The sequence below is a fragment of the Neoarius graeffei genome, chromosome 13 (assembly GCF_027579695.1).
Source record: "Neoarius graeffei isolate fNeoGra1 chromosome 13, fNeoGra1.pri, whole genome shotgun sequence".
In the NCBI taxonomy this organism is placed as follows: domain Eukaryota; kingdom Metazoa; phylum Chordata; class Actinopteri; order Siluriformes; family Ariidae; genus Neoarius; species Neoarius graeffei.
This window is the reverse complement of record NC_083581.1, coordinates 56,676,700-56,690,688: the sequence shown is the minus strand read 5'-3', so window position 1 is coordinate 56,690,688 and position 13,989 is coordinate 56,676,700. Positions and strand designations below refer to the sequence as shown.

Genomic DNA, 13,989 nt, shown 5'->3' with positions numbered 1-13,989 from the left:
TCCATGTCAAATCTAATTGATGACCCACGATTTCATGTATGCTTTTTAATGAAAATGGATGCGTGCTTAACTTACTGATAAAATGAGCTCTCAAGAGTAAATAAGAATGTTTTCAGTTTCTTTTGAGGGAACAGTGAACAGAAAAATACAGACTCAGAAATCTACTTTGCTAATGTCTCTCATTTGTAGCACTTTCTTGAAGTACAAATGTGGATTAATGAAGCTCCTTTGCCAGAGGAGATGCCGAGACTTGGATTTCTGAAAACAGTTCTTTATCCAGAATAGTAAGGAGTAAAACACGATGGCCCATGCTGTTAGTAAGCAGCTACCCTCCCAGAGTGCATTATTTTCATATGACCGCAAAGTCCAGAGTTTATTTTGCATAGATCAGTGATTTGCCAATGGTTAATTTATTAACATACAAAACTCACATTTTAACGGGTTAGATTTAACGTTGTGGAACGTCCGAGGCCCAAGTTACTTCCTCTTATCGTTCATGTTATGGCCATGATAATGTCATTGTCATTTACTGAGAAACGGGAAACTGTAAACTCCTTTCTTCTGAAGACTTTCCTATCCTGATAAACTTCATAAAGCACTGTAACTATTACAAAGCACTTACAACTGAGACTCCCTCCATAAACGTCTCCGAAATAATTATGCATTTTGTTTGTTAAACAACCTGTTTTTAACGTGTGTTTATTGTTAGTCTTGGGTTCTGTGGAGTATCTGCGGTACAAGTACCGGTGTATGAACCGTTACTATAGAAGCAGTAACTTATTCAGAGTGCATTAACATTAACCTGTTCATGCTATGGCCAGAATTGCTGTCCAAGCCGTGTTGTATGAAAATAATGCATGCCTTCTGACCAATCACATTTGAGCGTTCAACTGTGCTGTGGTTTATACCTTTAATGCTGCTACTTAAAGCTAAAGGAACAGTAACATTTGGCAAGATCTCAGAATGATTTTTGTCTTAAATTCACACATTCGAGTCCAGTCTAGCACTTATTAAATCGGAAAGGAGTGTAACATGGCGTGAAGGCAAGGAAATTCCTGGGCTAAAGTCTGTTTCCCTTTCTTACTGCAGGTGGTTCAGACCCTAGAGGACCACCACCAGGAGGTGCTATCTCTGTACAGAGACTTTGGATTTCAGGGCCTGATTGCACAGGACTCAGAGTTTGCGCTATGCAATGTCCCGGCCTATTTCAGCTCTCATGCACTCAAGCTCTCCTGGAACGGCAAGAATCTGACCACTCACCAGTACCTACTGTCTGAGGCTGCTCGCCAGCTGGGCCTCAAAACCCAGCACTTGCCCATTTTTGCTGCCCTGCTTGGTAAGTAACACTCGCCACAGTGAGCAAGACCACAGTTTGGACAGACGTTAACTTCTGCTACATTTCAAGTCTGAATTATCTTCTCGTTTCCTCAGGTAACCACATTCTGCCAGATGAAGACCTGGCTGCCTTTCATTGGAGTCTCTTGGGTCCAGAACACCCTCTTGCCTCCCTCAAGGTGCTAATTTTTTTTTTTTTTCCCGTGTTAAAGGAAAACTCCAGGATATTTTAACCTGGACCCTGTTTTCCCATGTCTTTGGGCCAAAATATGTACTAAGAACAAAAACAATTGAACTCGGTCCAATGTTGAGTTAGAACACTAACCGACAGTCAATATTTTACCTTTCTCTTCTTCCGGTCTCTGATGCAGCACCCCATTCAGTCCCTGTAATCGACTGTCACATGGGGGCTGTTTTCTGATGTTTACAAAAGCGATCCTTTCCATGTTGTCAGACACTCATTCATATCGTCACGATCAGCTAAATATTCAGGTATTACTTTGGAAAAAAAAAAAGACTTCTTCCATGTGACTTGCCCTTTTGTAAACATCAGGAAACTGCCTGTATGCTGTAATCAACTACAGGCACTGAATGGGGAGCGGTATCCGAGACCGGAAGAAGAGAAACGTTAAACAGTGAGTGTAGAAACGGACGTTTTTCTCCAGTTTCTTTACAGTTATTGAGGTAGACAGACAGAGGTGTCTGTGTAGGAATCCTTTCCATTTCGTAAGACGCTTATAGGAGCATTCAGTCTGTCAGTGCCGAAAAACCGGTTTACTCTGACGCGGATGTTTATTCGATAGGATTACACTGTATAACTGTTTTACGGTTGCTAGTGAAAGTATTCAGTATTCAACAGACTTCATTCGTTTTTGTCCCTCATAAATATTTGGACCCAGAGTGATTTGGAGGGTAGGAATACAGCCCAGACTGGTTTTATTACAGCCGTCCATTGAGAACTGGGTAAACCTAGGAAAATTAGCTCCTGCCTCTGTTACAGTTTTTCTGCTTATTTTAGGTAAGGGCTCACCAGTTAGTCCTCCCTCCCTGTGAGGTTGTGATTAAGGCTGTATCGGAGTATGTGGCATCTATTCAGGACCTTGGAAACCTGGATGCTGTCGCCAGAGATGTGTTCAAACAGTCTCAGGTACATCATAATTCTTTTGTTCCTTGATTCTTCTAGTATGCCGTTACGGCAAAAATAATTAGGCATGTAACAATATTTGACAAATCGTGATACACATGACTATTTGAATTGTTGAAATAAAAATGCATTGAGAGTATGATCAGGCTGCATAATCTGTTTCTCCTTGCTGTAATTGCACAGTTTAGACAGCAGTAACATGCAGTAGCATGATGCTTGAATACCTCACAAAACACACCCAAAATAGATCTAAGATGGGACGGGGCTGTTGCGTGATTGTACATATAGGTTTAACATGAAATCGGAGCTATCTTTTTATAGACTGCTAAAAGCTAAAGAAAAGAGGAGGAGTAAATGTTCATAAGTTTAAGAAAAGGCCTGTTATTAAAGTTTTTCATTTTTAATAAAATGAATATTTTAGTTAATAGGCTGTTATTTTAATCCAGCGTTTACAAATGTACGTAAATATATACATGTTATTTACCAGCTGGGAGGTCCATATCGGGAAATACCGTGACCGAAGTCTTGAAAGTACTGAGCGACACCCTCTGGGCCGAAGTCAGTATTCAAGGCCGAGGTCACGGTATTTCACCCTGCGGACCGACCTTAAGCTGGTAAATAATATATCTATTTTTTTCTTTACCAAATTCTAACAAAACGAGAGCGCCCGAAAGGGAAAACCGAGCCGAGCCGCCATTTTGAATCCTCATTCACGGCTGTAATGCAAATTGCTTTCTCCTCGGTATACAAGTGCACTTCCATGGCAGGAAAAAAAACCCTACATTTTGCCGCCTATGTAGTCCCCTATTTATACAAAGTTTGAGTCATTCAGGATTCAGCCATGTTTTTGCTCGGCATTAGCAAGTTAGAGGTTTTTAGCTTTCTCCTGAAATGTTTTCTTTTATTTCTTCTTCCTCAGGGTAGTAAAACTCGCTTTCGCTGTGAACACTGTCGTTATCGCTATCCATGCTGTAAAATTAATGCTATTCTCCTGAGAAATGCTGGCAAAAAATTTATAAGATTTTTGATAATCTTATAAATAAATCTTATAAAAATAAAAAAAGATATGTTGATAAAAAAAAATGCTACTATGTTGTTGTGAACAAGCGAGTCGCCAGAGGTCTGTAACTGGGGTCCATACCGTAGGATACAGACCTGCTCGCCAGCCAATCAGAGCACGGGATTTGATGGAAACTGCACCGCGAAAAAAAATAATGTTGGTTATTAAGAAAATGAATTTTTTTTTAACAAAAGGAATATTTAAGTTGATAAAGAATAGGAATTTTTTTTTAGTTAAATTTTCTTTTCATTTTTTTTTTCTTCGAAAGTATTGTGAAAAATCAAATTGTGATCCCAGTATCTTGAATTGAATTGGTGAATCTGTATGTGTCTGTTAATTTATTTAAATACAAGTAAGAACTTGCATTAAGACAAGTTCTTGTTCACATTGATGCCGAGTTACAAAAAGAAATGCAGAACAAAAGTAATATGAGGAAACGGGTAACATTTTTACAGAGTAAAAATAAATTTGACTGATATTCCTTGTGCAGTCTCGGACCGAAGATAAAATCGAAAGATTTAAGAAGGCGGTGGAATACTTTTCAGCGGCCAGTAAACCCAGACCTCTTACCATGGGACCTTCTCCTTACCTCTGTAAGTATTCTCCACGTGGATCTGTGTGTTGGAATTTTATTTATTTATTCCCCCACGCACACACTGGATGTTTAGTATGTTTGGCAGAAGCATTGTGAGCTGAAGAGATGCTGAGTACTGATACTGTCTGACCTCTTGCCTTAATCTGAGTGCTTACTTAATGTTTTTCACTTTCATAATTAGATCCTCTCTTGGATTTGTTCACAGTGCCAGGTTTTGGGCCTTGTCAGTTTGGTGGTCCACCAGGCCACATGGGGGCAGTGCAGTCTGGGAAAGCCCAGGTACAGTTTAGTATAAAATTCGTAATCTCTTTAGTATTTTCTGTTCTGCGTATGTCTCTCTTGCGTTCTTGTTTTCATTTCTACTTACCTTTTTTGACAGGTTGGTCCACCCCAGGTATCAGGTGTTAAGGTGCCTTATTCCGGTGGGCCCTACGGCCCCGTCCCAGCCTCTACCCTTCTGTTTCAGAACCCGCCTCCACCACTGCAGGAATGCAACGATTCTCTTGTTGGGAAAATGGGCTTTGGTGATTGGTCCGCTCCTTATGATTCCACTCAAGTTGGCAACCGACTGCCGAATCACCACACAGCTGCTCCTTCAGGCACTTCCCCATCACCATCGTCATCTTCAGATGGGGAGGAGCAAAATGACACCAGCACTAAGTGAGTTTATTTCTGAACTCTTCACATAACATTTCCCATCTGTTCTTTACATGGCTACTATAAAAAAAAAATCTTCTAAGCTAGCAGAATTAAAACAGAGTTAGTGTTAAACTTGCACAAAAGTATGCTGCTGTTTTACTAATATGAAAGTAGTAGCTCTAAAAGCAGACATTTGTTATTTATTATTTTTTTTATCAATGCCATATAAAAGTCGTGCAAGAAAAGTTAGTCAGGATTGTTTTAGCACAGGAATAATGATCCAGATTTGTCTGTCAGTTCTTTCATTCCCAAGAGGCTCCTAAAGATCTCACAGGAAGCTTAAGAGTGCAGGGCCAAAAGTCTACACAGTGAAGTTCAGGTTCTTATTTTGTATCATTTACACACCAATAAAAGTATAATCGTATATTACACGTTTGCATGTCACGTTAAACGTACTGCCATGACGTGCATCGAGTTGGGTATGTAATACTGTGTCTTCAACCATGTCCTTTCTTGCTTGTCAGTCATTTGGCTGAAAAGCCCTCTAGATGGGAAGAGCCCAGTGGCCGTGGGGGTGGAGCCTCCGGGGAGGGTCCCCAAGGCAACGGGAGTGGGCCATCTATTCCGTCACTGCTGTCCATGGCGACACGGAGTCATATGGACATTACAACTCCACCCCTTCCACAGGTCAGCGCTGAGGTGCTACGAGTGGCAGAGCACAGACACCGAAGAGGTCTCATGTACCCACAGATATACCACATCCTCACCAAGGTACTGCAGTTTCCCTCTTCTCTGTGGTTGATATGAACTAAAATGTAAATGTTCAGTCAAACCATCATTTCACTCACTGTTCCTTTCTCTGGATGGTGCAAAAATGAGCCTTTGGCTCATGGTTTACAAGTTTTTTTTTTTTTTTTTTTTTATATATATATTTTTGAAAGGAACATTTACATAGGAAGGTGACTGAAGGGAGAGAGGCAGTTTATCGACAAGTAGAGAAGCATGGGGGCTTTTTTTAAATGGATGTGTGTTTTTCATTTAATTGTTTGACAATAGCAGCCACGCTTACTTGTAACTACTAACCAAAAGTGAAAAAGGGCCCTTGATCACAGAGAAAAACAATGTAACACAGATGAATATTTATTAGTTTTGTAAACAGAATGATCTTGTAATTGCAAAGCGCACCAATGCTTTAACCTCCTAAGGCCCAAGCTGTTTTTTTACATGCATTTTTTATTTCTCTTTGCTATTTGGGCTTATTAGAACCTGATTAGAATAAAAACTAAGCATCATCTTTTGATAAGATGTACTTTTAGAGAAAAAGTATGTCCACATATGTGGATTCTTGTTCCGAATTTCCATAAAGTGCTGTCCACGCATGTGACCGCTAAGCCCTAGGAGGTTAAGGAGAACTGAAGGCAAGTTTTTTTTTTTTTAAATCAAAATTCTATTTATCTCATTTAAATATCAGAATGCATTTTTAATAGCTGGGCGGCATGGTGGTGTATTGGTTAGCGCTGTCGCCTCACAGCAAGAAGGTCCGGGTTCGAGCCCCGTGGCCGGCGAGGGCCTTTCTGTGCGGAGTTTGCATGTTCTCCCCGTGTCCGCGTGGGTTTCCTCCGGGTGCTCCGGTTTCCCCCACAGTCCAAAGACATGCAGGTTAGGTTAACTGGTGACTCTAAATTGAGCGTAGGTGTGAATGTGAGTGTGAATGGTTGTCTATGTGTCAGCCCTGTGATGACCTGGCGACTTGTCCAGGGTGTACCCCGCCTTTCACTCGTAGTCAGCTGGGATAGGCTCCAGCTTGCCTGCGACCCTGTAGAAGGATAAAGCGGCTAGAGATAATGCGATGAGACATTTTTGATAGCTATTTTGTCACTGCTATAGCAAGTTATGAGTGTTTTGAAATATGCTGTGTAATACATCAGTCCATATGTCAAAGCAATGGCCGTAAACGAGATTCGTTGAGACCTGTGCGAGACATCATAGGACGGAAGTAAAACGTACAGCGGAAATCAAAGTGACCGACATCTGTCAACGTTGTCAAAAGACGCGCGCGCCCTCTTTCGAACGCTGACGTAATCAAGCCGGAAGTTTTGTTTGTTTTGATAGCAATCAGGAAAGTTTGAAAAAAGTAGGCAGTACTCGTCATTTAAACTCGTTTTTGTGCAATATTTCGTTTGGAAAACAGTTTTCAAAATGGCGGCGCTGACACTTCACGTTTCGAAGTCTCGCACAAGTCTCGTGAAGATCGCGCGGATAAGCGACGCCTGCCGTGGACCAAACGGACTAAATTCAACACGGCTAAAAACCGAATAGACCGATAAGTATAATATTTAATTGCAATTAGTTGCCAATACGAGTCACAATATACGGCTACCAAAACCGAAAACTTAATTGAATAACACGTTAATTAAGAAATAAAGCAAGTTTAAAAATGACTTCAGTTCTCCTTTAACAAAAATGCAATCTATAGTGCAACTCTGTGAATATACACATTATATTAATTTCGTACATTTGTAAAGTGTCGTGTTGAACTTTATCACAGTTCACATGTTTAGTGCTTTGTGCTAGTTTTGGTGGTAAGGTTGAGCCTTTCTTTTGCTTTATTCAACATTATTACTATAGTCCTTACTTTATCCTCCTTCCTTTCGACCTGTTACTAGCCAGTTGTGATTGCTTTAAGATGAAGCAATTAAAATAAACACATGGTGGCAATTTGCCACACAACCAGTTACTGCATACAAAACCACCTGCTGCTGTTAAATAATTTTTGAATATTGCTTATACTGTACTGGATCTTTTTAACGTATCAGATTTGAGAAGAAGAAAAACTTTGATCGCACGTACACTTGTAAAATTCCTCTCTGCATTTAACCCATCTGAAGCAGTGCGCACGCACACAAGCAATGAGCACACGCATGCACCCAGAGCAGTGGGCTGCCATGCTGCAGCACCCGGGGAGCAGCTGAGGGTTAGGTGCCTCATTCAAGGGCACTTTAGCCTAAAGCTGCCTTATGTTAACCTAACCATGTGTCTTTGGACTGTGGGGGGAAAACCAGAGCACCTGGAGGAAACCCACACAGACATGGGGAGAACATGCAAACTCCACATAGAAAAGCCCCTGTTGGCTTCTGGGCTTGAGCCCAGAACCTTCTTGCTGTGAGGTGACAGTGCTAACCCCTAAGCACTACACCACCGTGCTGCAGTAAATTTCTTACATGAAGCAAACATTTCCAAATACCCTCCATCCATCTATCCGTAGCCGCTTTATCCTGTTCTACAGGGTCGCAGGCAAGCTGGAGCCTATCCCAGCTGACTACGGGCGAAAGGCGGGGTACACCCTGGACAAGTCGCCAGGTCATCACAGGGCTGACACATAGACACAGACAACCATTCACACTCACATTCACACCTACGGTCAATTTAGAGTCACCAGTTAACCTAACCTGCATGTCTTTGGACTGTGGGGGAAACCGGAGCACCCGGAGGAAACCCACGCGGACACGGGGAGAACATGCAAACTCCACACAGAAAGGCCCTCGCCGGCCCCGGGGCTCAAACCCAGGACCTTCTTACTGTGAGGAGACGGCGCTAACCACTACACCACCGTGCCGTCCATTTTTAAATACCTTTTTCTTAAATGTAGTGAAGTGTAAAGAAGGCTCAATTTTGCTTTATTACTGAAGGCTTGAATGCTCCAGTTACTGGTACATTTGAAACAGTACAGTATCATTTCACATATTTTGGTAGTAAACATTACTTCATATTGCTGCTTTTCTTCCACCATACTTTGAAATGCACCTTTAAGAGTTCGCTCTTTCGCTTGCCCGTTTTAAGACTAATTCGACAGCTCATGGGCTGTTAAGGCCAATTTATGCTGACAACCCAGTCCTCGCAGATGGCGTCGCAGATAGCGTCTGCGTAGGCCCCCCCACCTTCGCAGACGCTCTGCGCGCACCTCCCAAAAATTGTGACCACCGCAGAAGCCTCGCAGACAAGAGGGCTCTGATTGGTCCACTCTACATCCGCTGTACACGCACTTCCGCTTCCCTACTTTCCCGGTTTGGTTTGTTTTCACGACCGGCATTTTTAAAAACACGAGCGAAGATGGAGCAGCACGAAGAGCGGTTGATCGAGGAAGTACGTACATCTATACGACTCCAGTTCTAGTCATTATAAGTAACCGAGGATAAACACTCCACTAACCACACCCACCAACTACTCCTAGTGATTTCGTGACTTCGCGCCCCCTTGCGTTGTGGCGGTGAATAACATCGCGCACGCCTATTACTCCCCGCTCAACGATAAATTACAACCGTCTGCGAAAAGCTATCTGCGAAAGCCTTGTTGCAAGAGCATGCAGAGGCCTTTAGTCTAACACTAACCGTGGAAGAGCTCTCCCTTTGACCGCTTCGAGTTATCTAGCTAAATTCGCGAAGATGTCATGGAGTTGGCAACTGATGAATGAGCTAGTGACATTAGATCGCTAAAACTTGTTAATAAACAAGCCTCCCTGAGCAAGATGTGATATTTTGCTTTTAGGGCAAGTGATCGTGGGGAGGTGGAGTCCCCTTTGTACAAATGGTGCCTCAAGTCATGTGGCGGGAGGAGGCAATACCTTGATGAACCATTTGGTGCATATACATTGCAGTTTGTACAAACTGTTCCAGGAATGGTGCACAACATGATCACATATTGAAAATAGGATCATCTCAATGATGGGTACTGAACTTTGTCTGATTAGCTTATTCACAATATTTCCTGTCCTGAATCTAGCGAACGTGCTAGCCCGCCTGTCAAGTTTAGCCGACCTAATGTTACATGGGGCTAGCTGGCACACAGTCACTCAGATGATCGTGCTGAAGCTGCCGTTTGTCTTCTTAAGGCCTCTGCATGCTCTTGCGACAAGGCTTTCGCAGACAGCTTTTCGCAGACAGTTGTAATTTATCGTTGAGCGGGGAGTAATAGGCGTGCGCAATGTTATTCACCGCTACAACGCAAGGGGGCGTGAAGTCGCGAAATCGCTAGGAGTAGTTGGTGGGTGTGGTTAGTGGAGTGTTTATCCTCCGGTTACTTATGGCCCTTTTCCACTACCCTTTTTCAGCTCACTTCAGCTCGCTTCAGCTCACTTCAGCCCGACACGGCTCGCGTTTCGACTACCAAAGAACAGCACGACTCGGCTCGCTTCAGCCCTGCTTAGCCCCTAAAACTCGCACCGTTTTGGAGTGGGGCTGAAGCGAGCCAAAGCAAGCCGAGTGAGGCTGGGGGCGTGAGGAGACACTCCCCTGTGCACTGATTGGTGAGGAGGAGTGTCCTCACATGCCCACACACGCCCTGCGAGCACGCTGGGATCTGTAAACACCGTAAACCCGGAAGAAGAATAATTACGAATTACGAGAATTTCTGAAGCCTTATGCGCCTCGCCTCATCTATACGCTCTTGCCAGTATCTGTTGGCGTTGTCGGTGACAACAAGCCACAGAACCAAGACCAGCAACACTAACGACTCCATGTCCTCCATGTTTATTGTTTACTATCCGGGTCATGAGACTACCACTTAAAAGGTCACTGATGTCACTGTTTGCGCTGCTTAACGACATCACGTGACGTCCACCCACTTTCGCTAACTCCACCCAATGTGTCCACCCACTTCCAGCCAGCACGGTTCAGCGCGGTTGTAGTCGAAATGCAACTCCAACAGCCCCGCTCAGCCCAACTCAGCACGGCACGGCTCAGCCCGACTCAGCCGCGTTTGTAGTGGAAAAGCGGCATTATAATGACTAGAACTGGAGTCGTATAGATGTACGTACTTCCTCACTTCCTCGATCAACTGCTCTTCGTGCTGCTCCATCTTTGCTTGTGAAAACAAACCAAACCGGGAAAGTAGGGAAGCGGAAGTGCGTGTACAGCGGATGTAGAGTGGACCAATCAGAGCCCTCTTGTCTGCGACGCTGTCTGCGAGGCTTCTGCGGTGGTCACAATTTTTGGGAGGTGCGCGCAGAGCGTCTGCGAAGGTGGGGGGGCTACGCAGACGCCATCTGCGACACCGTCTGCGAGGACTGCGTTGTCAGCATAAATTGGCCTTTTGGCTTCATTCTAACGAATATGTTTTAATTTTAAAACGCTTCACTTTTGCTGTGTTTACACCTGGCATCCAAACTACTCTGGAGTTTTCGAGCTGCAAAAAATGGAGATTTCTTTTACAGAACTAAAACGCTCATCTGGATGGCGATTTAAAACTAAGGGTAGTATCTCACTGGGCTGCAACAGCTTGCGACAAATTGCGAACATCATTCGCAAGAGAGTTTCAAAAGTATTTCGAAACATTCGCGTTTCAAGACACGTTTTAACACAAACAATTTTACATTAAATACTTAACAGATATTAAGTTCACCCCAATTACAAGCAACATAAACAGCATTTATGGTTAATATTTGCCCTTTACCTTTGTTAGATTACATTTATTTTTTTTAAAAAAAGTGCTACTCGTTTTGTTTTTTAATAAAATGTAATTTTACAAAAAGAAAATCAATTACAGTCAAGATATAAGTGTAAAAAAAAAGATGTTTATCTTCAAATTTACAAATGAAGCAAGGTTTTTCATAACTGATTTTTTATTTCTTTGAATTTCATTAGAAATTTAACCCATTCAGTTCAGTTTACACAGCACAAGCTGAACACGTACAGTAACCATTGTCAGTCTATACAGCACATCATCCCCATGCTCATCTTCGTTTTGGGACTGGCTGATGCTCCATCTCACCCTCTTCTTCAAAGTCACTGTCAGACTCCTGAATTTTCAGAAATGTGATCCTCACGTTCTGAAACGTCTTCCTCTACATCATCAAAAGCTTCTCTCTCTTCCAAAATCATTTGCAAGGCCATCTGAGCAGAGAATCTTTTGGCCATCTTGATCAGTTGTGATAAGGCCATCCTTAAAAAAAAAAATCTGTTTCCTGTCCACCGGGTGAGCAAAAAAATTTTCAGTCGGGAGGGAGGGATTTATTGTTTATTATTATTTTTTTTTATATATATATATGGATGGATAAGAAATCGCAATGCTGTTTGCTTTTTCTTTCAGTACTTTATTACAAAAGCAGACACATTTAATAAAATGACAGTTTAATCAACTGAAACTTGTACAAAAACTAAGTTAGCATTTTAAATGCTGACTGCAACATTTGCAAAACTTTTACAAAGGTACTTAAAATGTCCGACACACGGACTTTTTGTAGTTCTAAATCGACCGTTAGGCCTAGTTCGGATGAAATTACACTATTAAAATGATCACTGAATGATTTGTTTTTCTGAATCTTTACTATTTTGTTGTTCGCTAGAATACCATTTTGTGATTTCACACTTAAGCAAAATTTAAAACTCCGGATCTCCTTCATTCATGGTGGCTGCCATTTTTTTTGTGCCGCACGGCGCATGCGCAGAGCTGATTCAGTGCAGGGTGTGCGCGCGCTCGGCGGAGGCAGTAGTGTGTCGGAGGGAACAGAAGCAGAGATGGCGCTTATTTTGTCTCCGGTAAACCAGTCTTCTCTCGTTCAATTACGTGCTGGCATCAAAAGACACCGTTGGTTGTAAATGAAACCAAACTGAGTGGTTGGAGTGTATTTTCATACACAAATGGAGAAATGTTCGCTGAGTGTTTAATTGTGTAGCCCCACTGCAGACCGTTGTCGTTGTTAATTCATAGCATGCTCAGCTGCGTGAATGTGTCATGCACCGAAAATAAGGGATTTACAAGCCAGGAATGCCTCATGATGCAATACGCAAGAAAAGAAAGATGATTTTACTGCCATTTTACTTTGTATTTGAGTAAAGTGAATAAATAAAAGGTCTGCAGAAAATACATTTAACCCTGGGAACTGCGTGCACAGGAGTTTTTGTGTTCACTCTCCCCCTGGCTGGCTACTTATTTGTCATGGCTGGCTAGTATGAGCCTTAGTGGAAAGCCCTGGGAATGCGTAAATGTCAAGTTCGATTTTAGATTTACGAACCCGAAAAAAATGTCGAAAAACCGGCGTTTAAAAAAAAATTTTTTCAACCACACAAACGGCACTCACCCGGCCGGTGGACCAGAAACAGAACATTTTTTAATAACGGCCTAAGGAGCCACATTGGAAAAGCTATATTTATTGTGTCCTGCCCCCAATTTATGGGAACTTCTGTCTTGGTTCCTGCAAGATAGAGGGTAAAATGTGTAGGAATGTGAGAGTAGACAGGTGTCGGAGCTTGAACGGCAGGGGCAGAAACACAGAAAAAACACACACACACACACACACACAGCAGGCCCAGAAAGGAGGAGGACAGAGTGAAGGTACACACTTTTTTATTAGCCCTGGGTCCCATGGACCCGAACATCCTGGATGTAATATAAATGTGTGTGTTGGGGGGCTGTACAGTGTGTGGTCATCGAAAATGTGTTCTGATGTATGTTCTTCACAGAAAATGAGCCAAGGCCAAGGAGTCTGAGTTTGAAAAAATAATTAATCGTATCATTGTTCCTTTGATAAAACATGAAAACTGGTCCCACAGACCCGAACACCATACAAGGGTTAATCAGTGAACTGTGTTTGGGCTATTTAAGGACCACGCCCATGCAAGGACGATGCGAAGTATTACGCCGCCTCTAGTGTGCCTTACTGAGCCTTGTTTCCTGTCCCTGTTCTTGTTGACGACCTGGTTTTTCGACTCCTGTTTCTCGTCCCTTGATCTTGTATAGTTTTGCCTCTGATATTCTGCCTGCGCCTCGATTGACCTCTTGCCTGTTTCCTCGATTACGACTTTGCCTGCTGTTCTCGGACTGTTTGCTTGTTGTGTGCATTTCACGCACTTTATGCTCATATCGCACTGTGTATTATTTAACACATCTGCACTTGCAACCGCCTCTGACAAACTGGGTTTTCGCACCCAAACCACAGGAAGTCAAGGTTATAGAAACCCTAATGAGGCTGAGGTGACAATCTAGTTTAAAAAAAAAAAAAAATTTAGAAAAATTACAGTGGGCGCTTTTCTAATATTCTTATGCGGCTATTGAGGGGAAAAAAAATGTGTGGTCTGACAAAGGGGGGGCACAGCCGCCCCCCCCCCCCCCCCCCCCCCAACTGTGCCCCTGGTGTGGTAGAGAAGGATGCGGAAGACAGGAAGCAATGGAGACGAAAGATCCGCTGTGGCGACCCCTAATCAGGAGCAGCCAAAAGATGAT

General features: G+C 42.9%; 1 protein-coding gene across 1 annotated transcript in view; it reads left to right on the top strand.

Annotated features, from left to right (window-relative positions):
* fam120c (family with sequence similarity 120 member C) overlaps positions 1 to 13,989 on the top strand; it is a 57,118-nt gene that overhangs the window by 5,073 nt on the left and 38,056 nt on the right. Inside the window, exons 2-8 of the mRNA XM_060938098.1 lie at positions 1,090 to 1,336; positions 1,432 to 1,514; positions 2,354 to 2,482; positions 4,030 to 4,132; positions 4,340 to 4,413; positions 4,514 to 4,794; positions 5,298 to 5,544. Coding sequence (XP_060794081.1) covers positions 1,090 to 1,336; positions 1,432 to 1,514; positions 2,354 to 2,482; positions 4,030 to 4,132; positions 4,340 to 4,413; positions 4,514 to 4,794; positions 5,298 to 5,544 — 1,164 coding nt within the window. The remainder of the gene's footprint in view (positions 1 to 1,089; positions 1,337 to 1,431; positions 1,515 to 2,353; positions 2,483 to 4,029; positions 4,133 to 4,339; positions 4,414 to 4,513; positions 4,795 to 5,297; positions 5,545 to 13,989) is intronic.